Source organism: Rutidosis leptorrhynchoides, unplaced genomic scaffold, assembly GCF_046630445.1.
Source record: "Rutidosis leptorrhynchoides isolate AG116_Rl617_1_P2 unplaced genomic scaffold, CSIRO_AGI_Rlap_v1 contig457, whole genome shotgun sequence".
Lineage (NCBI taxonomy): Eukaryota > Viridiplantae > Streptophyta > Magnoliopsida > Asterales > Asteraceae > Rutidosis > Rutidosis leptorrhynchoides.
Genome location: NW_027266690.1, coordinates 12,466 through 40,168, shown reverse-complemented (window position 1 = coordinate 40,168; position 27,703 = coordinate 12,466). Strand labels below are relative to the sequence as shown.

The 27,703-nt window shown below is 35.6% G+C and overlaps 3 protein-coding genes across 3 annotated transcripts; all 3 read right to left on the bottom strand.

Annotated features, from left to right (window-relative positions):
- Positions 1-97: 97 nt before the first annotated feature.
- Positions 98-1,276, bottom strand: LOC139883820 (pectinesterase/pectinesterase inhibitor PPE8B-like). The gene is made up of 2 exons (XM_071867941.1): positions 1,060-1,276; positions 98-627 (listed from the first exon to the last, which is right to left on the bottom strand). The coding sequence occupies exons 1-2, from the start codon at positions 1,274-1,276 to the stop codon at positions 98-100; spliced, it is 747 nt and encodes a 248-aa protein (XP_071724042.1).
- A 29-nt stretch (positions 1,277-1,305) lies between these two features.
- LOC139883819 (probable pectinesterase 56) lies at positions 1,306-3,506 on the bottom strand. The gene is made up of 3 exons (XM_071867940.1): positions 3,328-3,506; positions 2,081-2,367; positions 1,306-1,715 (listed from the first exon to the last, which is right to left on the bottom strand). Exons 1-3 carry the CDS (start codon positions 3,504-3,506, stop codon positions 1,306-1,308), a joined length of 876 nt encoding a protein of 291 aa, XP_071724041.1.
- Positions 3,507-4,062: 556 nt separating this feature from the next.
- On the bottom strand, positions 4,063-25,769 carry LOC139883818 (ABC transporter G family member 24-like). The gene is made up of 33 exons (XM_071867939.1): positions 25,671-25,769; positions 25,413-25,556; positions 24,995-25,178; positions 22,932-23,029; positions 22,656-22,735; positions 19,107-19,275; positions 18,750-19,029; positions 18,582-18,678; positions 18,370-18,500; positions 18,206-18,287; positions 18,024-18,135; positions 17,753-17,913; positions 17,263-17,649; positions 17,072-17,194; positions 16,758-17,001; positions 16,275-16,362; positions 16,168-16,214; positions 15,648-15,717; positions 11,151-11,340; positions 8,919-9,209; positions 8,487-8,563; positions 8,085-8,354; positions 7,930-7,993; positions 7,687-7,833; positions 7,521-7,555; positions 7,330-7,403; positions 6,284-7,218; positions 5,875-6,171; positions 5,312-5,791; positions 5,058-5,206; positions 4,674-4,963; positions 4,448-4,581; positions 4,063-4,219 (listed from the first exon to the last, which is right to left on the bottom strand). The coding sequence occupies exons 1-33, from the start codon at positions 25,767-25,769 to the stop codon at positions 4,063-4,065; spliced, it is 6,186 nt and encodes a 2,061-aa protein (XP_071724040.1).
- Positions 25,770-27,703: the final 1,934 nt, after the last annotated feature.

The following is a 27,703-nucleotide window of genomic DNA, read 5'->3' as shown; positions in this document are numbered from 1 at the left end:
TGGTTCCATTAATGAATCTCTCAACGGTGTAAGCTCTTGCTTCTTTATCCTTCAAAAGATGGTATTCAGGCCAATTTACTCGTGGTGAAACATCAGATCATGGGCCATTGTTCATATATTCCCTGTAATACGGTTTACCTTTTGTCGGAGGAGCGGTAGACGCGAAGGGGTCACTTCCCCAAGGAATCCATCCTTGAGGCTTTACATTACTGTTGATGAACGACTGGATTACTGCGGTTCTAGAGAACAATCCCCAAGGCCGTCCTAGGAATGTTTCGGCTGCGTTGCCTGAATCAGAATTCCTAGAAATGTTGCGTAGGTGCAAAACAAATCCCGTTTTGTCAATCGTATTATTCCTACCATTTGCCGTTACAACGGTAGTAGGGGCATTGCGGACTAGGATATCGCAACTCTGGAAAATCGCGGCTGCATATCCGAAAATGAAGTCGACCGTGCCAGTGATTGTACAATATTTGTAGAATTGACAGCCTTCGAAAGCATAGAGTGTGTCCTGATTGCCTCTAATAGCACATCGGTGGAATCCAGATTGGTCCGAATTAACCCTAAGAGCAACAGCTTGACCATTTTCGTGAGGGGAAGTGCGTTGGATCGTAATCCAACATTGGGCTTAGTATGTAAAACGATCATATATTATAAGTTGTCGTAAAGTTATGTCTACGAATGTGAAAATGATTAAAATGGATAGTGTAGAATTTTATGTACCAATTAAGATGTTAATCGAAAATGTAGGATCTAAAAAGTAATTCTAATTTATTGATGGACTGAATTAAATTTACGGAAAATTGGTGTGGTTCCCAGAACAGATAAAAGATAACGGCATTTGTTTTTCATTCCATTCTGAAGAAAAAAAATTTTCATTTTCATTTTCATTTTTTTCTATATATCACGCTAAAACAACTCATACAAAATTTATTGAATATATTGTGGGTGAGTCATGTATATCATAGTAGTTCATAAAAAGAAGAAGAAGAAACATCGTATATCATAGTAATATTCCTCCCACATATGGGATGTGTGTGGCTGGCAACCAAGTACTACCGTCAATAAATCTATCCACTGAAAAACGTCGTGCCGATTTATGAGTCAAAACGTAATATTTGTATGGCCAGTTAACTCGTCGCGAAACGTCAGCTCCTGGCCCCCGATTCATATATTCCGCGAAAAATGGCCTGCCAAGCCTAGGAGGTGCCTCAGTGAAAGAATCCCAAGAAACCCATCCTTGAGGATTTACATTGTTACCGATAAATGACTGCATGATCCGAGAAAACCATCCCCATGGCCGTCCTAGGAATGTTCGGCATAATGCATGTTTCGCGGCGGCTTGGGGCCCGCGAAACGATCACGTTCCCTGGCAATCCTACAGAATTGGAAGACGAAGCCTGTTTTGTCACGTGTAGAATTCCTGCCGTGTGCTGAAATTACGGTGGTGGCACCATTACGGGAAAGGATGTTGCAACTTTGGAAGACTGCGGCGGCGAATCCGAAAAGGAAGTCGACGGTTCCAGTGATCGTACAATGTTTGTAGAATTGACGGCCTTCGTAATCGTAGAGTGTGTCCTGGTTACCTCTAATAGCACATCGGTATAACATGGATTGATCCGAACTAATCCTTAGGGCAACCGCTTGACCATTTTCTTGAGGGGAACTGTTTTCTATCGTCAGGTTTATTGCCATGAATCTTGGAGCCTCGATTACTGCACAAAATAATAATAATAAAAAAAAAAAAAAAAAGAGTCACATTTTCTTATTAATGTAGCATATATAAGGGAGTAGTATCTAAACTTAACCCTAAAAAATGTATCTATTGACTTAAAGCAACCGATTTTGATTACTTCAAAAAGATAAATCTATCGCTCGAACCAATTTAAACGAGCAAAAATTGAATCGATTTCGATCAATTCACTTGGTCCATCTCTTTAAAAAATTTCTTCAATATCTCGGAATAATCGACTGACAGAATTGAATCATGATTGACTATCCCTAAGTCTAAATGAAATCAAACCTGAAATTAAATATGTGAATATTTTATTTATTACTACTAATGTAATTGTATACTTACTAACAGTCGTAGAATTTTCCATATCGTGTACTGTCACGCTACGACTTCCGGTAATGCTAGTGACATCACTGCCTTCCCCGACCAAAGCTATGTGAGGCTTGTTAATGGTGACATAATCTTGGCAAACACCTCTTCTAATGTGAATGAAATACGGCTTCAGGCTGTTTAGCGGAGCTCTGGCGACGGCCCCCCTTATCGTCCTAAAATTTCCACTACCGTCAGCAGCGACGACTATTCTGGGTCTGCCTAAATAATTGAGTAGTCCATAGTTCGAGTCGGGATAAACCCTAACAAGAAGAAGAAAAAAATGTGATCAAATGCAAGTGATAAGCCATACTAAACATGTCGATATTATATATGCTATACTCTAAATGATTAAATCGAGATGTTTATTGTAGCTAATAATTAGAGTGGATATTCTTCAAAAAAAAAAAAAATAATAATTAGAGTGGATAAATTAAAATGGAGCATGACTATAGTTTGTTTTCTTAGAAATTAAAGATACTTTGGAGTGTGTATATATATATGCGCTAGCTTGTTCTGAAAACAATTAGAGTTGGATTTTAGTTTGTATCTGTAGGGGCTAAATTAGTAGTAATATTTTAGTCAATTAGAATATTTTTTATTCAGTAATGATAAAAACTTAAATTTTTCTTTTTTATTCAGTCAAGGTTAGTTATTGCCATTTTTTATTTTTTACTATTTTCATATTTAGTTATGAAATTCTATCACTTATTTACATATAATTCATTTTCTTTTTTTATGTTCATTTTTTATTAGCTGATCTAAATGGACCAAACGTATATGAAATTAATAAAAGGGAAAAATGAATAATTGGCATAAGACTTAAAAAGTTTGGAACAAAGAATTGCCATTTGATTTTGACAATAAAGAAAAACAAAAAATTAGTTGACCAAATATATATATATATATATATATATATATATATCCATATGGCGTTAACCAAAAACATTTCTAGAAAATTTCAAAAAGAAAAAAAAAAAAACATTTGTAGAAAATTTGTGCCTCCACCTAGGCAAAAGGGAGATAAACCTATATGCAACAAATGCAGCGAAATCATAACTTTCCCCCAAACTGGTTCAGATTCAACAGCATGCAATACATCAATTGCAGACTTTTGCTCTCCGATTTCTATTCAATAAAATGAAACTAATGTAGTTGATCCGGCATTGCGGTTAAACAATGCTCAGAAGAGTTTAGGGACGAAGCTGAACACGGCGTTGTACCTGGAATGAAGTGTTGCCGCAGCTGTGGAAGAGGTCAGGAAAGTAAAGGTGTGTCGCACCTGCGATGCTGATAACGTTACTAGCCGCACCTGCAAGAAATATCCTGAGAAATTGAATTTTTGACTTCGCAGCTGTGACAAAAAATGGCACAACTCAGAGAAGACTTGAAGCCTCGACATCACAGATGCGATGGACACTGGCCACAGCTGCAACATGTCATCAAAATTTGGCAATTCTTTCCTAACATGACTTTGTGCCAAGTAATAATATAAATACCTTCACTCAAGCAAAACTTCAATAGAGGCTCAGGTTCTTGGTAACCAAGCAACAAGTGATAATTAGCGGAGTTCGATTGTTGTATCGTCTTTTCAATACAGATTCGGAGCTAAACCTTTGTCGTACATACATACAGATATGTTTGTTCCGACAGAAGAAAAAAGAACCAGACAAAAAGACTTATATCACGACCAATCTATCTTTTCAGTTTGGTCAATGGTATCTAACCATGTTGATCAAAAGTACATCCCAGCAAAACTACTGCATGCTTGGTCCAAAAATGGAAAAGAAAACAAAAACTATTTACTGTTGTAATAACCCTTCTCTTTTCTGTCAACACTGACCTTTAGTTGATCTGCAATGTGCTTGGTTGATCGTTCAGGGACGATTTGGGGGAGAAAATCCGCAAAAGAATGTCTAAGTTAATTTAACGTCTACATATATCTAATGATCTATGATTTATTTTTTCTGTAAGGTCAACATTCCTATAAATGCCACAGCACGAAGTACCACGCCGATAATGATGAGGATTGCTATACAAAGTCCCCAACGATGAAGATCATACCCACTTCTCAGTAACGAACCACATCGTGTAATTAGCCAAACACCATAGTACCTGCAGCAGAGAGATAATAATAACTGAATAAAATAGATTTTTGATTTAGCAATCCGAAACCAAACCGGCTGAATGAATTAGTTTAGTTTAGAATGGTTTAATCAAATTATGTCGATTTTGAGTAATTTTCTTCAAAAGAATAGGTTTGAGTTGATTGAATTTACTTGTCTACTCGAAAATTAAAAAAAAAATGAAGATTACTTGAAGAGCAAGCTAGAGCGCAGTTACCTCTCTGCGTTAGAAATCACAAAAGCTTCCAAAGCCCAGCGAGGGTAGCAAAATGTAACAACAACTTTCATGAACTCATTATTTCTTGGTTGTGTAGCAACCAGAGTAAAAACAACAGGAAGCAAAACTGACCACTGCAAAAATCAGAAATTTGTTATCAGTTATAAAGAAATTATGGGAAATTAAATCATTTATAACAAAGCAACCTCAAATTAGTATTCCTCACCAGTTGTGCCGAGCCTGAATGGAAGAAGATGGCCAATGCATAGGCAATACCGGTTACACAGTACACAAGGCAGAGCAAGATGATGTAATTATCGGTGAAACTAGATCTTGGGTTCGTGAAGAAATAAAACATAGATAGATATACTAGAGGCTTTGTCAATGTATTGAAATGGTCAACTGTATCCTTGGCAAGAAAATATGCCAGACTACTCATCCCAGATGCACTCTCCCTCCAATATTGTAGTTTGTCTAACGAAAACGATCTCAAAGCCGCAATTTTGCATAGTAGAGCTGAAAATTTAGAATTCCGATTAAAAAAGGGAAGAAAGAAAGATAAATTTGGATATATTCTTTCATGGATGTGTAATAGGCTTTTTGGACTTACAAACTGCAATGATGGTATATGTATAGCCATTTGCCCCAAAAGATTGATCACTTCCGGAAGAAAGTGAGCCAAGGCATGCTCCAGCAAGTAACAAAATGAGGTAATCTATTGCTTGAAGTTTAGCTTCCCTAAGACGCTGCTTAGCAACCCTGAAATATATCATTTAGAACCGAAAATCAAAGTTAATTGCAAGAACAAAGTTGAAGTTAGTTAGCTGGAGTGGACTCTGTATTGAATAAAATACAAATACTGACCTTCCCAGGTAATATTTGAACTGCATAAGTACACCAGGAGTTTTCCGGTTAGATAAATCTTTCGTCTTGGAGAAGTTGTGTCGAATCTTGTCTCGGTGCAAGTCTACGTTATCCATAATATCTTGCCATAGTTCTCCAACGAAAGACCTGTCGGACAATATTTCAGTTCCAATAGGAAGAACTTGATTTTCGTTGCCTAAGAGACCAGCAGCAGTCTGACGCATATCTGGTGGGACTGGGTACCCATTATGAAGCATCCATCTGACAGGAAGTTCACCATAGTTCACACCTGATCTTGGACTAGGTGCTACTATACCTTCCAAAATGTCGATATAATGGTCTGGAGGATTGACACGTTCCGGGACTCTGATCCCGAGGCCGGAAAAGTACTCTTCAACTTTCTTCACCGAACCATGGTAGACTGTAAGCCCACCTTTTGCCAATAGTATTAAATCATCAAACATTCTGAACAATGCGTAGCTGAACCACAAAATTTTGGTCAGAAGCAGAGTAGTTAAAAATCTTGAAGGGTATTAGGAAGAGCAAATCACAACAAAAGTTACCTAGGTTGATGAACCACCATACAGATGTTTACACCTTCAAGAGATTCACGTCTAAGGGCTCTAAGAAGTAGTTGAGACGATGCACTGTCCAAACCAGAAGTAGGTTCATCCAAGAACAAAAGAGAAGGTTCCATGACCATTTCTAAACCAACATTTACTCGCTTCCTCTGGCCACCTGAAACTCCTCGCTTCTCAACTGTTCCAACCAAGGAATCACGCACTGCTTGCAAACCAAGAAACTCAACCACTCTTTCGACAACAAGCACTTTATCGGCTCTTGCCAAGTCAGCTGATAGTCTTCAATAATGATTCATTATACCAAAAAAAAACAAAACAAAACAAATTCAGATGAGTAGAAGTAGAAGTCAAATAGAATCCTAATGCGGGTAGTGTTGGAAATAAGGTTTACCTGCAATGTGCACTGAACCAGAGATTCTCTTCCACTGTCAAGTTTCCATGTACAATATCGTCTTGGGGAACAAAGCCGACAATTTTCTTGTATGAAAGGACAGATTCAGGCTTTCCATTTATAAGAATTGAACCAGTCATCTCACATCCGATTGGCTTTCCTGCCAGAGCATTGAGAAATGTAGTTTTCCCAGCGCCCGACGGACCCATTACTGCGGTTATGCGGCCAGGCTTAATCTTTCCAGTTATGCATCTCAATAGATGCTTCTTTTTTGTTTTCAAAGTTAGGCTCACGTCTTTGAATGAGATTTCGATTAGAGGCCTTTTCTTGATACCGGTATCAGTAGCCATAGAAACCACTCCTGAGAAAGTAAGGTTCTTGTTTTCTTTCTGTTGAGCTTTCTCTTTCTCAAGTTGAGAATATGCATATCTAAATATCTTACTATGAGAAGTCATGTTCTTTCCTTTCGGAGCATTTCCCTTAGGTTTTGTACTTTTTATACTTTCAATATCCATCTCCTCGTACTCAACGGAATCATCTTCGATTTCGTGCATAATCTGCTTTCGGTCACTGGATTCCTTCTTCTTTTCCTTTGAAGGTGCATATGATGACTCGGGCATAGTGCTAGAAGAACTTGTACGGGGAGGTGCGTACAAATCATCAAAGCCTCCAGAGTTATCTCCACTCAAAATGCTGAGTTCCTCGGAATGGTGGATTGGCTTTTTTCGAGAAAATGTTCTTGACAACTGAGCTTGCAATCCAGTTGCAGATTTCTTGGCAACATCTTTGGCTGATTTCCATCTCTGACGAGCTCTTGACGTTTCCCTTGCACTTTTAGCTGCTGCTTCCCTGGATTTGGCCAGTCTCCTTTCTCGAGTGTTCAGAACATGACCAGAGCAGTTATAAATAATGACCATCAGAGTAGCCATAGCAGCCTACAAAAAATAATTGGTTTGATCCATTAAAATGGGCATATATTATTGTTTGATGAGCAAAATAATGATTATCGTTAGGATAAAGCTAAGATAAAGGAGTTTTCGACTTACTATCAGCAAAACCCCATATGCATGGATATTTTGATTTGCAGAGTTTGCATTACATGAGCTCAACCTGAAGCATCCTGTAAGAAACGATCATTTAACATCTAGGTCTATGTTCACCAAAACTGAACCAGCAGAGGAATTCTTAGAAAATGAGAGAGATAAAAAACACAAACAGTTTTGGCAAATGCACATACTTTGCTCATCAGTAGAACCCATCCGACAGTAATGTCTGAAATTGTAAACCAGAAATGGACAGCTTTAGAAAATAGCTACGGCAACATGAATCAAGAGGAACTAAATACTACTATATAATTATTTCAGAAAATTGGTTAGAACGAAATAGAGGGAAGGAATTATTACCCACTGCTGCAAGGGAGTTTTTCTGTTGTGGTGGGACAATATGATCCAGCTGAACAAAAAAGTGCACGACTCCGGACAACATCAGCCCATAAATTTGCTCCTCCGCAAGTATGTGTAGTATTTCCTGAAGGTAACCGATAATCATATCTGCAAAATTCCAAGAATTAACATCTTAAAAAACACATTTTAACTGCAGACAATATGCAAGTCATAATGAAAAAACTTAAAAGAGTCTGGACTTACGGATCACAGTTGCCTGTTGTCTTGTTTAATTCTGCTAGTGGACAATACGAACCCAATGGACAAGCTTCGCGAACATTAACTCCACGTAAGATTAAAGAATAGCTAAAACATTAAATAAACCCAAAACAGTAGAATGATTTCACAGATATACTTACGAATCATGCATGTAAGACCTTGTGGACAGAAGAAACCCTCACAGCAAGATTGACAGGATGTAGTTCTAGCAGGGATTTCACGTGAGTTCTGAAGGTCAACTTGCTGATTCGGACCAACACTGCAAGCCCATCCTGGCTCACAACCGGAAACCCACGAGGTCAAATTGCAATTCCTGTTAAATTTCGTATTGGCATCACCTGATTGGTCAAAGAAACTGTTCAAATATAACTTCATCTCCGCTGCTGTACATACACGCTGTGTCATATCTCCTGCCAAATCAAGTCACACACAGAATTATATCAGATAACTTCTTCTAGCAGTAATTCAGTGCATTCGATTCTGATTCTGCTCGAATTTTTTATTTGGATGGATTATGCAAAAACATCGAGTATTTAGTCTACCTTTCGTCTGTTTGATGCACGATGACATGAAGCCCAAATCGGACGAAAAATTAAATGCTTCATTCCAATCAGCTTCCCTGGAAACAAATCAATTCATTTCCAGTTCAACTCCAACTTTCACATATTTGAGATCAAATACTCAAACAAAAAACTGTAACATAGCCTCTATTTTTAGCCGTTAGCGATTCGGAATTTGCAGACAACAAAAAGACAGAACACAAAACTGAATTGTTTATTTGTTTCTACTAATCTTATCCCCAAAGCAAAAAATGCCATTGGTGCCCTGAGCCAATAAAAAAGGGGGGATTTGACTGAATTTCCCCAAATCAAAGGGTTAATTTAGCTTATACTATATGTCAAAATCATGAATGCCCAGAGACCAAAACCCAAAAAAAGTTGAAAACTTTAATGGTCAAAGTTAAGTGAACTCACGAGTCAATGACACAGAAGCTGGCTCTGCTGGTTACATCTTTAGTTAGAAACGAAGTGGTGAGATTGGAGATTCGCTCATTGACAATCTGAGTGATAAGTGGAAGAACAGCAGGGTTGTCAAAGTCACCTGAATCTTGACACATCGCCACTTGTAATAAACTCAAAACTAGAACAACCCATTTCAAGATCTTGAAGCTCATTGTTTGAGCACCTAATAAAAGTTTAAAAGGGGAAAAAAGCAATGCCCTTTTTTCTATAATCTCCATTGAATCATACAAATTGGAGCTTTTCCTATAAAAGAGGGAAATTGGAGCTCAAATCATAGGCAATGGCCCATCTCCAAGTTGGGTTTCCATTTTTCTCTTCATTGGAAGTCAATGGAGGCGGCTATATGCTCCCATAAAAGATGGCTTTGAGCACTGAGGGGCTGCCAATTGCAAAAGAGAGAGAGGAACAAGGTCCCACATGCAGTGGTATAAGTAAATTCAGACAAGACAGAAACACAAGACCGAGTCTATCAGCTTAACGACTACTTGAACTGTCATATTTAAGACAATGGGACATACACGCAAACGCAATGATTCATTGGCGTTCTTTGATTTTGTACTCCAATCAATGTTAAGGTTTTGACAGAGGGAATAAAAGATCTTGGCAATGGCAACTACTACAGTAATAAATATTAGTACCATTAATGTAGAGAAAGTTTCCAGTTTCATGTAGTTGTTGTAGTTTTCCCTATATAATACTCCATATATGAGTCTATTGTTTGTCCCTACACGCACATATAGGATAGATTATAAATCCATATTATATTAGTGTTAAAGAGAAAAAGTTATCGACAAAGTTTTCTTTATAAAAGGGATTAATTGGAGGCCGGACATTATGATTGATGCAGTGCCACAAACATGGCACGATGATTAGAACGTGCAAATTCCTGTTAGGCTGCGTTGATTATATTTATTAGATAGCTTTAAATAATTAATGGTGTGTCAACAAAATAAATATTTTAAACATTACTTTCAACGACGAACAAATCGGCTTATTAACCGACTCTCTAATCGCCTCATCGGTATGGTGTTTGGTATATCTGCCTGTTGAGGCCTGGTTCGAGGGTTGGTAAAAAGATTATGAAACAAATCGGCTTATTAAATCTCACAATAATAACACGAACCAACCCCCTTCTTGAAATGTTTTCATTATTAAAAGGACAGATTTGTAGTTTAGTGAATGTTACGATACATTTATGATATAATCGCTACCCTGTTTGTGACATTACTAGCGCTGCAACGAAGCTCGCATCAAAATTAATATCCTAATTCTGCAAAACTTAGTAGCCACTTTCGGGAACCAATCACAACATTATTCGAAATTCCACGCATAGAAAGCAAAACGCAATCCTTCCGATTGTTCCAAATCCACCAAACTGTTGCCACAAAAAGTTTAGTATGAGGTATCGATAGATTTTGAAAAGATGTCATTAAGCCACTCACTCGGAATAAAATGTTGAATTCTAAACCTTGCCAAAAGGATTTAGCCCATCATGAACAGTCTCACAAAATATGGATGAGAGACTTGTTTAAATCATAGCATATACCTCACAATGACTCGGAATCTGAATTCCATGCCGGATGAGCTTGTCTCTTGTAGCCACATTAATGCATTTACATGATTTCCAAGCAAAGAAACTTTAACTTAGGAAGCAAGTTTAAGTTCCACAACTTATTCCAATGTTCAAAAGTCATCGAGGCAATGTCCAAAACCACATAAAAATAAATGCAGAAAAGAATGAAGGCACGCTCATTTTCTTTTCATTTTCCAGATTGGTCATTTATTCAAGTTTTCTTCCTTATTACAGGAATTGCTAAATTTCCTTTTTATAGTGACCAAAGATAAGTTGTGCCATTAAAAAAATTGTCTAAGCAAATTGAACAGATCAATAAAAATAAAAACTTCAGATTCAAACACAATTATAAACAATCTTATATATGAAAGCATCCAAACACATGTTCAAGAACAATCAGTCTTATCATTACTAGACTAATTAACCCATAATGTTGCAAGTAGTTTGACGAAAACGTAGATTTCTTGCCTGAAATGGATCCATGAGCCCTTCATCCATAGTCCCAATTACCCGTCCTTCAAATTGCCTTTTGAATGTTGCGCCAATTGAAGCTTGAAGCTCCTTAATACGAGTCATTTCCTCTTCGTCAAAAGTCAGCCTCCTCCGCGTACTTGTCAATATCTTCAAATAGAGCAGCAACTGTAGCGTCCCTGCACGGATCTTCTAGCGAAGAGTGGCCACTAGCACAATTCGTGCGGCAAACTGGACACTCCCTCTTCCAACATTGTATCGCTTTGTCAATGCACGCTTTACAAAAGCGATGCAGACATTCCTTGACAGCTCTTGTTTGTCTCACAATCCCTAAACAAATTGGTAAATTACCCTTAGTTCAACTCTGATTCTATTTTGTCCATTTGGAGTCTGATCGATAATATATGGCTATGATAGAAATTAACATGCAAAGACAAAATATAAAGAAGCAAGCTAAACAAACCAAATCATATCTATAAAAGAGGCTGGAGCGTCTCTTCCTTAGGATAGCATTGCTCGATCTGCGGATTGAAGTGTTTCTGAGCATGGCTCGAAACTTGTGTAGGAGTCTGATAGGACACCTGAAACCATAAATGATAATTCAGATCAAATAATCCACAAAAATATGTCCGTTTGATGTTTCAAATATGGGCCAAAATGGAGAAATCAATAGTATCACTAATGATAAGAGTAATTTGATAGACTGCGGTGACAGAAAAAATTATGAATAAATTAGACACACCCAAATGATGAAATCAATAGTACTGACAATGTAAGCTACCCCTAATTATTTAGGGCATTCTATAAAACAAAAAGTTAATTAATTTAAATTTATTTGAAATTACAGTGTGGGTCTCAATGCAATGAATTTCAAAAAAATGATTATGACTTATAAGTCTGAATGTATATGAATCTGGATTTTTAAATTTTTTCATCTAAGGTGACTTTTATTCTTTTCCTAAAATATTGTGTTGCGGGTCGTGTCATCTAACACTATGCATGGAAAAAGGAAGAAAATTTATGTTTATTGGGAAATTTTCACAAAATTGACCTACTGAACAGGCAGAAAGCCGAAGAGACAGATTGACAGAGATACCAAATTTGAGTAGAAACTCAAAAAAGAAAAAAAAAATCAACAGTCTCCATCGCTACTGTTAAAAAAAAATAGACATAAACAAACCATTCAATTTAAAACCTCTAAAAAGCTGTAATTTTTATGTTTTAAAAGATATACAGAGTGTTAAAAACTAGGCAAGGATATATTTGATTGATTTTTTTTTACAGACCCTGAATTCTGAATACCAAACACAATAATTTATAAAATTTTGATTTGTATATACCTATCTAGTAAATCGTCAATTTAATGTTGTGATTGTACGAGTAAAATTATTTGAATTTTTCATTTTACCGTTTATGACTTAATCATGAATATTTCATTGAGATAGCAATATTTTGATTGTATCGCCCAGAGAAGGCGGCAAATATAGGTAGTAAGGATGAATTCCTAAATATTGGTTTTTATATTTTTCTATTTATTTTATTAGGGTTTACTCATAATCCCTAAATTATGTATTTTTACCGAAATCTCCTATTTTCATCTAAAGATATTTATGATGAATTTAACTTAATAATAGTTTAACACATATAATAATTTATTGTTTGACCGTATATATATACATATATATATATATATATGCACACACATTAACTTTATAAGAATTTATATAAATACTCGAAGTAAGATTCTTTACGTATAAAACGTAAAATTATTTTTTTATTTAAACCTTATTACGTGTGTATTTTTATGACCCATTGAATGATCGTATTTAACTATTTAACTATCAAATAGTTCAATTTAGTTTTATTAGCATGAATGTCTTACTGAAATAAACATGTACAATAGATAAAAATGTTCAGCAAATACTCTACAATGGAGAGTATTAATTATTCGAGTTAGGATATTTGTAGGTTGGAATGAATTTGGGTTTGTGGGCAGATGAACCATCTAAAAATTGGACACAAAACTGTTTATTTGAAATGGAGCCTGATTTGAAACCAAGCTTTGGGTGAGTCGATTTTAATTTTAGATAATCTTAAAGTTGAAAAGAAAGTCAATATATAAGTGTAAGAGGCTCAAGAAAGGGACGAATTTATGGGGTGATTTTATGACACGTGGGTGTGATTGGGTCGAGTTAATAGAATTTTGATAACACGTCAAAAAAGTTTTAGAATAGACATCACTTTGTTAAAATTTAAGTGAACATGATAAAAGCTTGAGAGAAATACTTCACCAGATGCCTAACTTCTTAGCTTTCAATATAAAAATACAATTATCCCTCCTTTTTCTACAAGTAATTGTTGACTGATCATTCATTACAGAACATATAAATAAAATAAAATAAAAAATAGTTGGAGAGAAGAGAATATAATGACTTTTAAAAATATATATATAATGGACCCAGACATATATGCCAATTTTTTTTTTTTTTTTATGGATTACATATATGCCAATTTAAGTGGGCCTCTCCTTTGACTTTAATAATTTGGGAATAAATAATATTTCTTCCGTCTCAAAATAAATTATATATAAAAATTTGTATTTATTTTGAGACGGAAATAGTATGTGCCTAAATTGGCCCCCGACTTTTCAATTTACGGTTTAATTTTACTTTAATTATTAAATTAAATAGCGGTCGACTGTTTTCTTTCGACTCAAGTAAACCTTATGAATAAATAGGTGCAGAGTCATTGTTTTCCAAGTATCTCAGTAAACCCTATAAAATTAAGAATTACTTTTACAATATTAACGCCCACAAATCAAACACGTACTTTGTTATCCCTAAATACATACCAAACCCTTAAAAAACCTTTTCTTACGGCTGTTTTTCCGACAGATCAGAAAAGAGCAGGAGGATTTGATTTCCCGATTGCCGGAAGATATCATTCATAAGATATTGCACCGTCTCCGTGTTAGAGATGCAGCTCGAACTTGTCTCGTTTCCAAGGTATGAATTAATCGCTTTTGGCCTTCGTATACGAAGTTTGAATTTAGGACGAGATGATAGTGCTGAACTAATAAACGAAAGACTTCAAAAGTCATGAATTGGTTTCCCCATCTTCATAAATTGGTTTTGCGTGATGTTCTCGTAGATGATCAAATATTGGAGAATTTATTATCTAGTTAATTTATCGTGTATATATATATATACTAGGGTAAGGCTCGCGACAAAGTCGCGAGCTTGTTTATGTAATAAGTGAATCTTCCATAGATGGAGTCGTTTGTTTTGGTATGACGTCATTTATGCAATCATTCGGATCATATAGATATCTGTTGAACACAATATTGTCATTAAAAGGATTTTGGAAAGCCACTGAAAGCAAAATAGCAGTTGCGAGCTTGTTTATGTAATCAGTGAATTTTCCATAGATGGAGTCGTTTGTTTTGGTACCACGCCATTTATGCAATTGTTCGGATTATATAGATATTTGTTGAACACAATATTATCATCGAAAGGATCTTGGAGAGCCATCGAAAGTAAAATAGCAACACATAATTCTTATGAAAAAGTCTGTAACAATATCGTAACAAAATAGAATATTAAATTATAAATTGTAGAACATGTATAAATCAGTCAAAACATAATCATAAAATGCAGATCGAAGGCGTCTTCTCATTGCTGCTGCAACTTAATATTTTGTAGTGTTTTTGGATGAAGACTAAATAGCATAGAACTTGCAATTCCAATAGATACCTTCAACACTTTAAAAAACAGTAAAAAAATCGCGAATATCAGTAAGTACTGAAATACAACGAAAGATCTACCCAAAATATATTGTTGACCTGATCACTATCATTGGCCCCAACTCTTTGAATTTCCAAATGAAGATGGACTGCAAACGAACTGATGGTCTACCTGAGTCACGTCTATTTTAAAATCTCCACTTGCAATTGATCCATCAGTATTTCTCTGTGAGAGCGGACGCTGTAAAGCAGAATTCTCAATATATATCAGCAGGGAAGATTCGTGAACTTCATTCCAACGGAAACGTAATCTTCATACCTGAAATACATAATAGTAATCAGAATTAATTCGTAGATGTGTGTGTATATATATATAATTTAGATAGTTACCTGATAAGTCCTTATTTGAATCTCCAAATGAAGGTGGGGTGCAAATAAATTGATGTTCTACTACTACTACTACTACTTGGTATTCTGTAAACAATGCTTCTTGGGATGCTCTAAACAATGCTACAACTCGGGATAATTTTCTTCAAACTGAAATAAAGAAATTTCATTTCATAAGATTGCAAAAATAAACTATTTATTAATTCTACCACTTCAATTAGGAGTCTCAATGACATATTAGAAAAGTACTTATGAAACAGATTAAACAGATGGGAGGAGAAAATATTTCATCATCTATGGATCATAGTCTAGAAGATGCAAGAAATTTTCACATGGCTACAACAATCCAATTCTCACTGCAATCTTTAGAAAAAAAAGCTTGCCCAAGCACTAATGAATGCAAAGCCACCGAATGGAGCCACACGAGCATATTTCCCGTCTTCAAGTAATGCCACCGTGTAGCACCTAGAAAGCTAGAGAATTCAACTCTTAAGGGAACATTTCTTACAGCAGACGATTATCATATGCCTTGCAAAATATTCAAGTAAAATCATTATTTCAAGCTCTCCCTTTACCAGCTAATAACAGAACGATGAATAAAAAAGAGATTGTATAAGGCATTGTACTTCTCTCACACAATTTATGACATTGAACGTAGGAAAGATGGGATATCATGATGTGCTTGATAAAACTATAAAATTCGACTTGCAACATCATAGACGTGCTTTACAATGCACCAAGTAATAATCATAAAATCCCAACAGAATGTGTGTTTCCAAGTGAAAAATAATTAGCATAAACTAATAAATCCAAGAAGAGAGCCCTTTAAACGAAATAAACATTTAAGCTTGATATTAAATAACGGGACATCTGCCACAATGTAGATAAGTTATAATACAGGACAATGTAGGTGGTACAAATATCACAATTGTTTTAAATGGCACGGTAAAAGTTGTTGATAAATTGACCAATCCGGATGCAATTTTTCCTATATTACTTCAGTTGAGATCGCTCAACATCTCAACAACCAACTTCATGACCAAAAACTTAAGAATCTCCATCCTTGATCTCCAACCTGATTAAAAAATACAGAAAATAAAGACATAGCAAATAAAAAAATACAGAAAATAAAGACATAGCAGCAGCCTTTTAAAAAATGCAGAAAATAAAGACATAGCAGCAACTTGATAAAAAAATGCAGAAAATAAAGACATAGCAGCAGCCTGATAAAAAATGCAGAAAGTGCAGAAAATTCATGACCATCGTAGCAACACTAAAGTCAGTAAGCTTAGCATCAGGTAAAAAATGCAGCTTGAAAGACTGGATACTGAAATTTACAAAATGTGCACCTGAAAGACTGTCGATGCTGAAAATTCCAAAATGAAGCGGTGCCTCCAAGAGTGCGATATTATAATTGCATTAATATAGTAAACATATAGAATTACTGAAGCCCACCATTGTCAAACAAAATGCAGTCATCCCACAAAAGGCTGCTTACTGCAAGAAAAAAAGAAGAGATCATGTTAAATTTTATTTAACTTTAATCATGCTTACCCATCAATCAGTAAATTAGAATGTACCTTATAAGACTTTATATATGCTTAGGAGGAGTTCTAACGGTCCTGCCCGAAGCAGTCGTTATTTTCCTCTCATTGTTCTTTAGCTGTTGATCGACCGACCCACTTTTCTCCAAGTTCAACTTCTCTTTTCCATGCTCCAACTTTTCTATCTTAATCTTTATATTTGGATTATATATGGGCTGATCAACACTTAATTTGGACTGAGAATCCACCTTCTGCATCTTCTCCTTGCAATTTTCCTCATCATCCTCCTCTTCTTGAAACTCAATCTGTCTCTTGGTCCTGTGTATATTGACTCCAAATCAGAATCTAAAATTTTAGATTTAAAATAACTAATATACATTTTATTAACCTTGAGCGATGAATCAAATTTGCAGTTTTTTCTGTGGCATCGTCTCCCTGGTCAACCAATACAACTTGCTTCGATTGTGGCGTCAAATCATCTGCTTTTTGTTCAAAGCTTGCAGAACATGAGCTGCAATAACAATCCAATAATAATTAATTCTTTCATAAGTAATCCTAAATTATAAATCGAAAGTTTACCTTCCCGGTGTTTGGGGAGCAAGAAAAGGCTTTTGGTGAACCTGAATATCCCCGGTAGACATCTTTTGATCATCAACAGAAGATGTGGCAGCAGTATAAGACACGCTCTGTGATCCTTCTTCTAGAAGATGAAGTTCCTCCACATCCAGTATCCTCTTTATGATGAAGGATAACGGGGCACTGAAATTTGATGGACTATTCAAGGTGACATTGAAAGTTTTTTCCATGTTCAGCAAGGCATCTTTAACAAATTCTGGCAACATCTTCCTATCACCTGGTCTATCTATGCGTGCAGCAGGAATTTTCAGCACAGCTGCAGCAATATCATCGAACATGACAAATGTTGTCACGTTAACTCCATCTGTGACCTTAAGTGATAGGTTGTACCTGTCATGCATAATTATCAATTTTAATCATCACTGAATTTTAAAATAATTGATATCTAGAAAGCAAAGAGTCGACAAAAATTATATAGTTAATCTAGAATTACCTGATAACAGGTGATTTTGTCTCTCCATGACTACGACAGGAATACACGCCGTAAGAATATGTAAGGCCTTTTTTGCATCTTGGATTTGCACAACTCTTGTACCACCATCCTCTCTCGGTGTCTATACCAACGACCCTTGCTCTACAGCTGAACCTTAGTCTCTGTAAAAGAGTAAAAACAAAATATTTAGATGGCCATCCAATGCCATGGAAAACGACTTGAATTTTATGTTGTATTCAAAAGGAGATTTTAACTTGTTCACAATACTTACCAGGTCTCTTTTAGGATCAAGTGAAAGTAGCTCAGTCACGGTCTTTTCTTCTATTTGCACATTGTCCTCCATAGCACCCTGATCGTATGTCTCTATATCAACCCTCATAAATCTATGAAAAAAATACTTTTTAATAAGCAAGTGTTGTGTGAAACAGGAGAAAATATATATGCACACATTACCTATCTTTGTATTCATCAACAACAACGATGTTTTTGTTAATGGCAAAGGTAGATCCCGATGTTGTGTTCAGTCGAGGAGAATCTATATGTACAGAAAAATACTTCAACCTCAAATGAAGTTAAAACAGAACCCAAAGTAAAGATATTATATAATTAGAGTATACCATTGAAATCTTTAACCATAACGCCGGTAAATGCAACTATGATGGGCTCCTGCTTTGCATCTTCAACCACACTTGAAATAGGGAATAACTCGTCGAAAGGCGGCCATAAGGCAAGATCCATCTCAGTAAATCTACAAAATAACAGAGAGAATGCCATCATGTATAAATTTCTGTAAATTGCATAAAGAATTACCTAAGCAAAGACAACTCACGATGAGCAACGTAAAGTGAGGAGAATCTTTGGCACCAGCTTTCCACTAAATGTATCTTGAAGAGGAGAGGTTATCTTGACAACTTGCGCTATGATATCTGAAAAAATTGAATGAATTAATTGGAGAAATAATTTTCAATCATCGAGTAAACTATAGGTGCGGTAAAACCTGATGTGCGGACAGTGCTGTTGTTGCGAGCGTGAATCTGATCGAGGGCAATGAAACTATAAGGTCGCATGGGGATATGAACATCATCTCTGTCATATTTTCTCAGAATTGTGTTTTGCCCAATCTGGATAGAGGAGTGACACGCTGCATACTGGTAGCTTTTCAAGTTAGGTTGGACAATGAAGTCAGACAACTGAACAACCTTCCCTATGTTGTCATTTATAAATGGCCGAAATCGGTATGCAAGTGCTCTCGAGCATGTTGCCTGAATGCATTGTCCCTATCATGGATCCACACATTAAATATGTGAATGACGACATAAACATTAACGAAAGAAAACAATAAATTAGTGATCACCATCTCATCAGCCAGAATCATATCTAGGCTAAGGAAGTCTTTCATACTAGCATATTTTGAATCCCATGCATGTATGATCCTGACCCTTATCTTCTGCTGGAGATTTGTGACAAGTTTGGAAATTGGAGTGAACTCATGCTCCTCAACAATAGGTACTTTAGCAACTTCCCTGGAAAAAGCCAACAATTACTGTATTTCCTACATAACTATATCCACAAAAATACTGCGCAAAGCACAGAAATTTGTGGCCAACACAAGTCATAGATACAGTATCTAAGCATGATTTTTTAATGGGATAAAGTTATGCTATCTAGCTAATAAGTCACAAGTACTGAAATTGTGGCCAACACAAGTCATAGATACACTTGTAGCATAAAAAACTAAAGCAGTGGTTAAAAAGAAATAAATATAGCACAGAGAAATATGGTTTCCTGTAAAGTGTCGACAATGTTGGAGAATTAGCTGTAAAAAAAATTATTATCATATAATTGGATCTAAGTTGTGGAGAATAGCTTACATTTGTAGCCGAAGTGCGAAGATAATGAGCTCAACGTTTAACTGCAATAATAGAAGTAAAAGATAAGAAGCATTGTATTTTTAACAAAAACAAATATAATATAAAGTCTTACATGTGTAATATTGACTCTTTGTTACTTGGAAATGACTTTTTTTTAAAAGTGCCACGTACCAAACTTGGAACTTGGCTATGAGTAACTGGAAAATACATCTCTAAAAAAATTCAGAATACCAAATTTGAAACTAAAAATCAGAATACCAAACTTTAAATTTGACTATCAGTACTTGGAAACAAACATTTTTTTCAAACAACAAAAAACTAAACTTGGTATCAGCATCTCATAATGCCATACTTGTTGCATGAATGAAAGTTTTGCTGGAAAATGTAGGTGCCTCAAGATGTACAATAAAAAAAATTGCAGGAACCAATTCATCAATAACTAAAAAAGGGCCAAACTTGGAACTTGACTGCCAGCAATTGGAAAAGAATATTTTTTCAAACAACAGAATACGGAATTTGTCTATCAGCTGCAAATTCATTAATAACCTGATACTACTCCATATTTATGTGATCATATTAATACTCCAAATCTAGGTCCAACCAAGATATATGAAAGTTCGTATCAAGTTCGTGCTGATCAGGTATTTGTTGGATCTGCATCTGTCATCAATGCACATGAAGAGTTTTCATACATATTATATTTATTTTTTAACTTTACACTGAAAGTATGAATGCACATATACTTTAACATTAGTTTCTAATTTGTGACAGAGGTATGAATATGAAGATGATGATGCACCTCAAGCGGATAAAACTGGTACAGTACTTTTTGTTTTAGGTTTCATTTTATTTCTACTTATGTGGCTCTATGAATCTGGCTCGAACAGTTGGTGAATGAAGAATATGCACCTCCTCCAACTTGAATCTTAAACTTCTGATGCATGTAATCTAATCAGCAAACAATATAGCACCAACAGAGAAAGCCTCTTGACAAATCAGCTCCTATGATTTCACTTTCTATGTTGGTTAATTAAGTATGACTTTTCTGAATTTATAGGTTCTTGTTTTTACTACTTTATGAAGCTTCGACTGAATTATTTTCTCTCATTGAAGAAGCAGCATTATATCCTTAATTGAGACGTCTTTTACAATTTTATTTTACAACCAAACCTGAACTGCATTTACTTTTATCCAAAACCAAAAAATATAAAACTGTTTATATGACCTGCAACTTTGTTCTAGGGTACATTCTCCTAATTAAGGTGTAAAAGCAACCAAATTTGGATCGATCTCCTAAGATAGAAATTTAATTAATAAACTTAATGATTAAGATTAGTAAAGTTAATGACTGCTGTTTGAAAGTTCTAATGTAAGGGGAAAAACACCATTCCGATGATTTCTAGGATCGATCTCCTAAGCTCTGTCTATGGATATCAAGAGCTGATGCTATTTTTCTGAAACGGACATTTTTTTCAAGCCAAAAAATATCAAACTTGGCACTTGGCTATCAGTAACTGGAAAAGGATTTTTTTTTAAACAATAGAATATCAAACTTGCCTATCAACATGTCATTATGCCATACTTTTTGTAATGCAAGAACTAAGTGATATCTACTTGGAGCTGCTAATGTCAGGTATTATAATTGTTTTTAGTTACCATTAATCAACAAAAGATGCAATTTTTACTCACTAGAAAAAAGCAAGCAATAAAATAAAAAAGAACAGTGTAATGATGAAAGCAATAATAAAGATGAGTAACCTTCAGAAATAAAAATTAAAAAGCAAAAACTGTTGCTGTTGTGCAAAAGAATAAAGTCTATTCTATTTTTCTCGTACAAAGAGTAAAAGTAAGAGCATCATGTATTGTTAAAAGAACAATTTCAATGGAGCAGAATCCCTTTCTATGGTGAGAATCCAATATATGTAACCAAAAAAAACAAAATTTGACAATGACTCTACACATTTCCTCATTGAAAGGTGAATATATATATATATATATATCAGATTGCAGATTCTAGCACATGCTCTGTTTATGGAATATCACGACCCGATGCTATTTCTTTGAAACATACAATTTTTTCAAGCAAAAGAACATCAGTGATTGGAAAAGGAACTTTTTTCTAAACAACTGAATATCAAACTTGCCTATCAACATGTCATTATGCCATACTTTTTGTAATGCAAGAACAAAGTGAAAGGCAGCCAATCATGTACATAACAGTGAAGAAAAGTAAACAAAATGAAATCATGAATGTTAATTAAGCGAGACGAAAATATAACATGTCATTATGCCTTACGTTTTAATGCAAGAACAAAGTGATATCTACTTGGACCTGCTAATGTCAGGTATTATCATTGTTTTTAGTTAGCATTAATCAACAAAAAGATGCAATTTTTACTCACCAGAAAAAACCAAGCAATAAAAAAAAAAAAGTGTAATGATGAAAGCAATAATAAAGATGAGTAACCTTCAGAAATAAAAATTAAAAAGCAAAAGCTGTTGCTGTTGCTGTTAAACTGCAAAAGAATAAAGTCTATTCTATTTTTCTGGTACAAAGATTAAAAGTAAGAGCTTCATGTATTGTTAAAAGAATAATATCAATGGAGCAGATTATGGTGAGAATCCAATATATGTAACAAAAAAAACAAAATTTGACAACGACTCTACACATTTCCTCATTGAAAGATGAATATATACATATATATATATGTCAGATTGTAGATTCTATTTTTCTGAAGCAGACATTTTTTTCAAGCAACAAAAAATGATTTGTTTAAATGAGCTGAGTGCCAAATAGAGATGACCAATGAGAGCAATATCTCATCTCAGGAACCTGACCTAAGGGGAATTTTCAATTCAGTGACAAAAGCAAAACCTAAACAAAATTTGAACAAAAAGATTTTATATTTTTGATTGGAGAATGACTAATGAGCATTGCATAGTACATTACACTCTGGAAATGTGTATAAACAGAGAGGAAATGGGTTTCAGACAATTAACTCGAGGCAAATAGGCATCCAAAACCTAGAAACCTGACAAAAACCGCTCGTTGCCGAGAACCTAAGGTCATTAGGGTATCTTCTCTTACACTATCTTCTCTTACACTCTCGTCCTTCACTTCGAAACAATCAAAAGTTCGAATCGAAACAAAAAGCAAAGAAGCTGTCATTCTGTATCTAATGCGTAAAAAATAAAGTTTGTTCCTCGACTTGCAACAAATATTAACAAGTTTTAAATTCTCCTATTGAGAACATTCTTGCCTAGTAATAAATTTTCAGCAGTCCTTTAACAAAATCCAAATAACTTACGACTCGTAAAGCAATAAAAAAGAGACTCACAATGGTGGGGTTTTTGGTGATAGGAGCAGCAAGCAAGGCAGCAGTGTGAACCAAATGGTAGAGTGAAGCTGAAAAAGGAAATTATACACCAATCAGTAACTATGAGTCTATGACCACTATCAACAAATAATCTATAACATGTGAGACAGAAAGCAGAATGCAATTATCAAATAAAATTACGGTCATCTAAGTTGAGAAAAACAAAATATTTACTCTGGGAATTCGTAGATTATTGAAGGAGAAAGAAAACGAATATTGTTTGGTGCTGGTATGACTGATGATTCAGTTTAGTAAAGTGAGCAAAAACTGCTAATTAAACCAACTTCAGCTTCAAAACAACCAAATTAAGATCGACTTCAATAGAAAGCGTCAAGCTTTTCACTCCAAAACGATCGAAAGGCGGCATATGATTGACAGTTACAGGCAAAAGTTAAAAAACCAGTACAATACAGACAGCAAACAATATCTACAAAATGATTCATGAATTACAGCAAGCACCCAAAATGCAAAGTAATCCTCCACTGAATGAAATCCATAAATTCCATCCAACAAAACAGGGAAAAAATAGTAACTTGAATAAGGAAAGAATAAGAAAAAGGGGAGGTCGTACTCGCATCCAAAATTCTCGAGGAAGAAACTGGAAGAGGAAAAGAAGACATGAAATTAGCCAGGCCAACAAACATCATTCATAAATTGAAAGTAAAACAATTGAAAGTAAAACAAAGAGGAGAAAGAAACCATAACTGATTAACCGAAAATCAGCTGAGAATGTCGAACTATGAGGAAATTTTGTCTCTGTAATTTTTGAGAGAAAAAGTGAAAGAGCAAAATGAGGAGATGGAAATATATAATTGGAAATATAGTGAAAGATTGAGGAGTACCTTGGGCGGTAAGGGCAACCACAGACAGAGACGTCCGCAACTCAATCATCAACTCAAAGTTGTTGAAAAGCATCGATGGCTTTATCTCAACCACTCCTGATAGAATGTTGTCTCTTCACACGAGCCACTCGCCTGACTTCCTTGGCCTTCATCAACCACAGACAGAGCGTGGGTGTTAAACAGTAACCCACACATGGGTCAAGGAGTGGGCGGCGACGTGTAATCGTACTTGGGCGGTAAGGCAGCCACAGATAGAGCTTGTGTGTTAAATAGCAAGCCACACATGGGTCAAACAGTAAGCCACACAGCAAACCGTACGGAATCACTATACAAAGTGCAGCACCACCATCCCCAAATTTTAATCGAACGGCCATGAGTCATGCTACAAAGCAAAGGAAGTACAATTGGAAAATCAGAATTGGCGGACAATCACATGCACACAGCCGATCGCCACCATCCCCAAATCCGAATCGAACGGCCATAAGTCAGCCAACAAAACAGAGGAGAGATGGGAGATTTGGCTAGACAGAGGAGAGGTCGAGAGTAGGATGGAAAAGAGAGATGAGAGAGATGATGAGAAAATGTGTTAGAAAAGTCAAAGAAAAAATAAAAGGAGACGGTGGTATTATGGTGTATTTTTAATTTTTTTGTTTTTTTGGCTTCATTAGAGTAGGCCCAATCCCTTTTTTTTAAAGAAATCATTTCTGAGTACATTCTGAGATCCTGAGTTGCAGTTTTGTTTGCAGCATTCCGAGTTGTAGTTTTGTTTAGTGCATTCCGAGTTGTAAGTGTGTATGATGCATTCCAAGTTCCCGCGACTCCTTATGTTGTTAAAAGTCCAGTTTTGTACACATGGTCCAATAATAATTATGCACGCAAAATATCATGAATTGAATTTAAGTAAAGAAAAGAAAATTTAAATTTGTCACATAAAAGTACGAATGAAAGGTGCAAACCTAAAATTATAAGAAAAGAAAAAACCTATAATGCTTGTTGTTGTTAAACTGCAAAAGAATAAATTCTATTCTATATATAAGGATGAGCTAATGCTTGTTCAACCGCATTACAGACAATAAGCTTAAAATGAGTGACATGGATGTTATTGAATTCAGAAACTGGGTTTTACAGTTGAACTCCCTCCATCTTACTTACCAGTTATTCTTTTCGTTGGATCAAATGTCAACATTTTATTGACAAGGTCCATAGCCATGGGATGAACATGTGGGAAAAGTCTGGCTAAAGGTTGACAAGGGTGTGGATTGAGTTGACGTACGTATCTCTTAGCATCCTCGCTTTTAACAACGCCAAGATCAGATTCTGTCGGTGTCCCAAGAAGCTGAAACATATATATACATGATTTATAACAATGGGAATTACTATATATAGCATACCGAGAAAGAGAGGATTCTGTCTTATAGCTAAAGGCACCATCATATACCGTCATATTGCAGTTTTAGAATTACAATGTTACAAAAATAATAATAATAATAATAATAATAATAATAATAATAATATATAAACAGAAATTAACTAATAATTATAACTATTAAACTAAAAAGGAAAAACTCACAATGGGATCAGGAGCATCAGCTTGCTGACATATAACCCAAGGGACGCCTGTATCCAAAGACGTAGCCATACTTGCCGACCGGTTTATATAGCTTTTGGCACCTGATCCATATGCGGAATCCACGTTCCCATATTCATTCTCAATCTGCCATTAATCAATCAACTAATTAAAATAATACTTTGATTAACTAACAAATAATAAATTTTTTCAAAATCTGATTTTTATTACACACCAGCCATATTACACACCTGGAAAAACTCCGGCGAACCTATCGGCCTTCTCAATCAACTCCTCTACCGGAAGGCCTTTGATGCTAGAGTCTTTATGGGTCCCAAGTAAAGAACCAGATGGATACATGTTTGTTCTCATTCCAAGTCAACGGCCAGTCTCCTTTTCAATGGCAAGTTGATCACCTAAACATGTTTATGAATTAGAAAAGCTTCTGGAACAGCAAAAGTACTTAATTTATTTTCGACAGAAAAAATAATTACCAGTGCTCCATGCCTTGGCGGTCGGTTTGGTCTGCTCCGGTGACGACAAAGGCTGAGGCTGGTTTTCCGGTCGGTTTGGTCTGCTCCGGCCATAAGACCACCATGAACCATTGTGTTCCGTCCATTTCCTTCGACTTGCAATGTGTCTTTGGCAACCCAGCCAGAGCTGATTGTACTGCTCTGTGCATTCCCTTAGTTCAGCTTCCAATGTGTGATTGGTTGTAGATTGCAAGGCATCCATCTCTTGAACACGAGAAATCCAAGCTTGGGCCTCCCTCAACTGCTCATCCTTGTATTGAATGGTTTCATGAGCAACCCTATGCTGAAATCAATGTTCTTTTTTTAGCCAAGTCAGTTCTATACCTTCGAAACTACATAGAGCACATTGAAAAATGAAGGAAGCACGCCATCATGGTATAGCCTAAGTTTCATACTGACACGCTTTACTATTAACTTTTACAAATTAAATCAAGAGAACTGTTATTTCGATAGTAAATTAGGAAATGCACACCTGTTCCTGTAACTCCATGAGCTGCTGCTCTTTTTCTTGTATGTGTGCTTGAAGGTCTTGAATTTGTTTCATATTCTGGGCTCTTTCAACTTCAGAATGATCGCGTTCTCTCCTGCAAACACGCAAACAAAACACATAATGAAGGATTTGCCCCAAGACAGAGAAAAAAATATGCCACTCGTGTAGGAAGATAAATAATGTAGGGCATTTTAAAAACGATACCTAAAAGTTGCCAACTCCTTGTCTTGTTCCCTGAGAAGATCTTCCTTAGCCCAGGCCTACAAAAGTAAATACAAAATAAGACACAGTTTCGCGAGTTCACATCAAGAACAAAAACCATAAAATACAATTGAAATGGATACCGCTTCATTAGCCAACTTGATTGCATGGAGCTCTCTATCCTTTTCTTCCATTTTCCTTTCCAACTCATTCACAGTTTGCTCTCTTTCCTGAAGTTTCTCCTGCAAAATCAAGCACAGGACATTTAGTTCAAAAGTAGAACATCGTGTTTCACAGGAATGCAATGCAAATTTGTAATACGATCAATAAACCCAAAGGAAAAACAGAATGGAGTCTATTTAGGGAAACTGATCCCCTAAACCAAACGCTAGGGAAAAATGCAGCATCAACGGATCTATGTTCTAATCACAGATAAGAAGACCTTGACTCTTTCATATAGTTGCTCATCCCAAAATGAGAAAAATTGATAAGAGAACAACCACATGTATAACTTAAGCATAACTCCATACCTGTAGTTTAGCGGAAGCATTTGCATGATCTTTAAGTTGCACATTAAATGAACTCTGCATTTCCATAAGCTCAGCTCTTGCAATTAATTGAGCTTTAAGCTCAACCTCCATTTGCTGCAGCTCCTCCCTCTCTCTAGAAACAATATGAAACCGCTGCTGTAAGATACTGTCATCTAAACTCCCATCAATTGTGATTGAGCAGAAGTCCACATCAGCTGCTTCTAGTCGGTGCTGCACCTTGATAAATATCAAATTATGTTGACCTTTCAAGCATTTCAAAATATATATAAAGAAGCCTCAGACAGAATTCCTTACCTCATAAATTGTTCTCTCATCTGATTGGCCTAGCTTTGGTCGTTCCAACTCTTGATCATCAAGAAATGTTCAACTTAGGACCACAAACAACAGAAAAACCAAACAAATTTCTTTGGCTAACTAAAAGTTAAAGCATCTATAATCTACTCAAACCCCAAAAATGCTCTTTTTTTCCCACGACCTCTAAAGTCCAAGTGACGATTGACTTGATCAAACACCAATTGA

Bases quoted from the DNA above. Each gene is read 5' to 3' on its own strand.
- LOC139883818 (XM_071867939.1), bottom strand. From the start codon at position 25,769: ATGTATCCATCTGGTTCTTTACTTGGGACCCATAAAGACTCTAGCATC. The intron at 8,355-8,486 runs GTAGACTAAATA...TTGATTTGGCAG, and splicing joins GTGCATCAAACAGACGAAAG to GAGATATGACACAGCGTGTA. The intron at 4,220-4,447 runs GTAACTGCGCTC...TCTCTGCTGCAG, and splicing joins GTGATTTCTAACGCAGAGAG to GTACTATGGTGTTTGGCTAA.
- LOC139883819 (XM_071867940.1), bottom strand. From the start codon at position 3,506: ATGTCGAGGCTTCAAGTCTTCTCTGAGTTGTGCCATTTTTTGTCACAG. The intron at 2,368-3,327 runs GTACAACGCCGT...TCTTCTTGTTAG, and splicing joins GCGGCAACACTTCATTCCAG to GGTTTATCCCGACTCGAACT. The intron at 1,716-2,080 runs GTAAGTATACAA...TATTTTGTGCAG, and splicing joins GGAAAATTCTACGACTGTTA to TAATCGAGGCTCCAAGATTC.
- LOC139883820 (XM_071867941.1), bottom strand. From the start codon at position 1,276: ATGCAGTCATTTATCGGTAACAATGTAAATCCTCAAGGATGGGTTTCT. The intron at 628-1,059 runs GTAGTACTTGGT...TTACATACTAAG, and splicing joins AGTGGATAGATTTATTGACG to CCCAATGTTGGATTACGATC.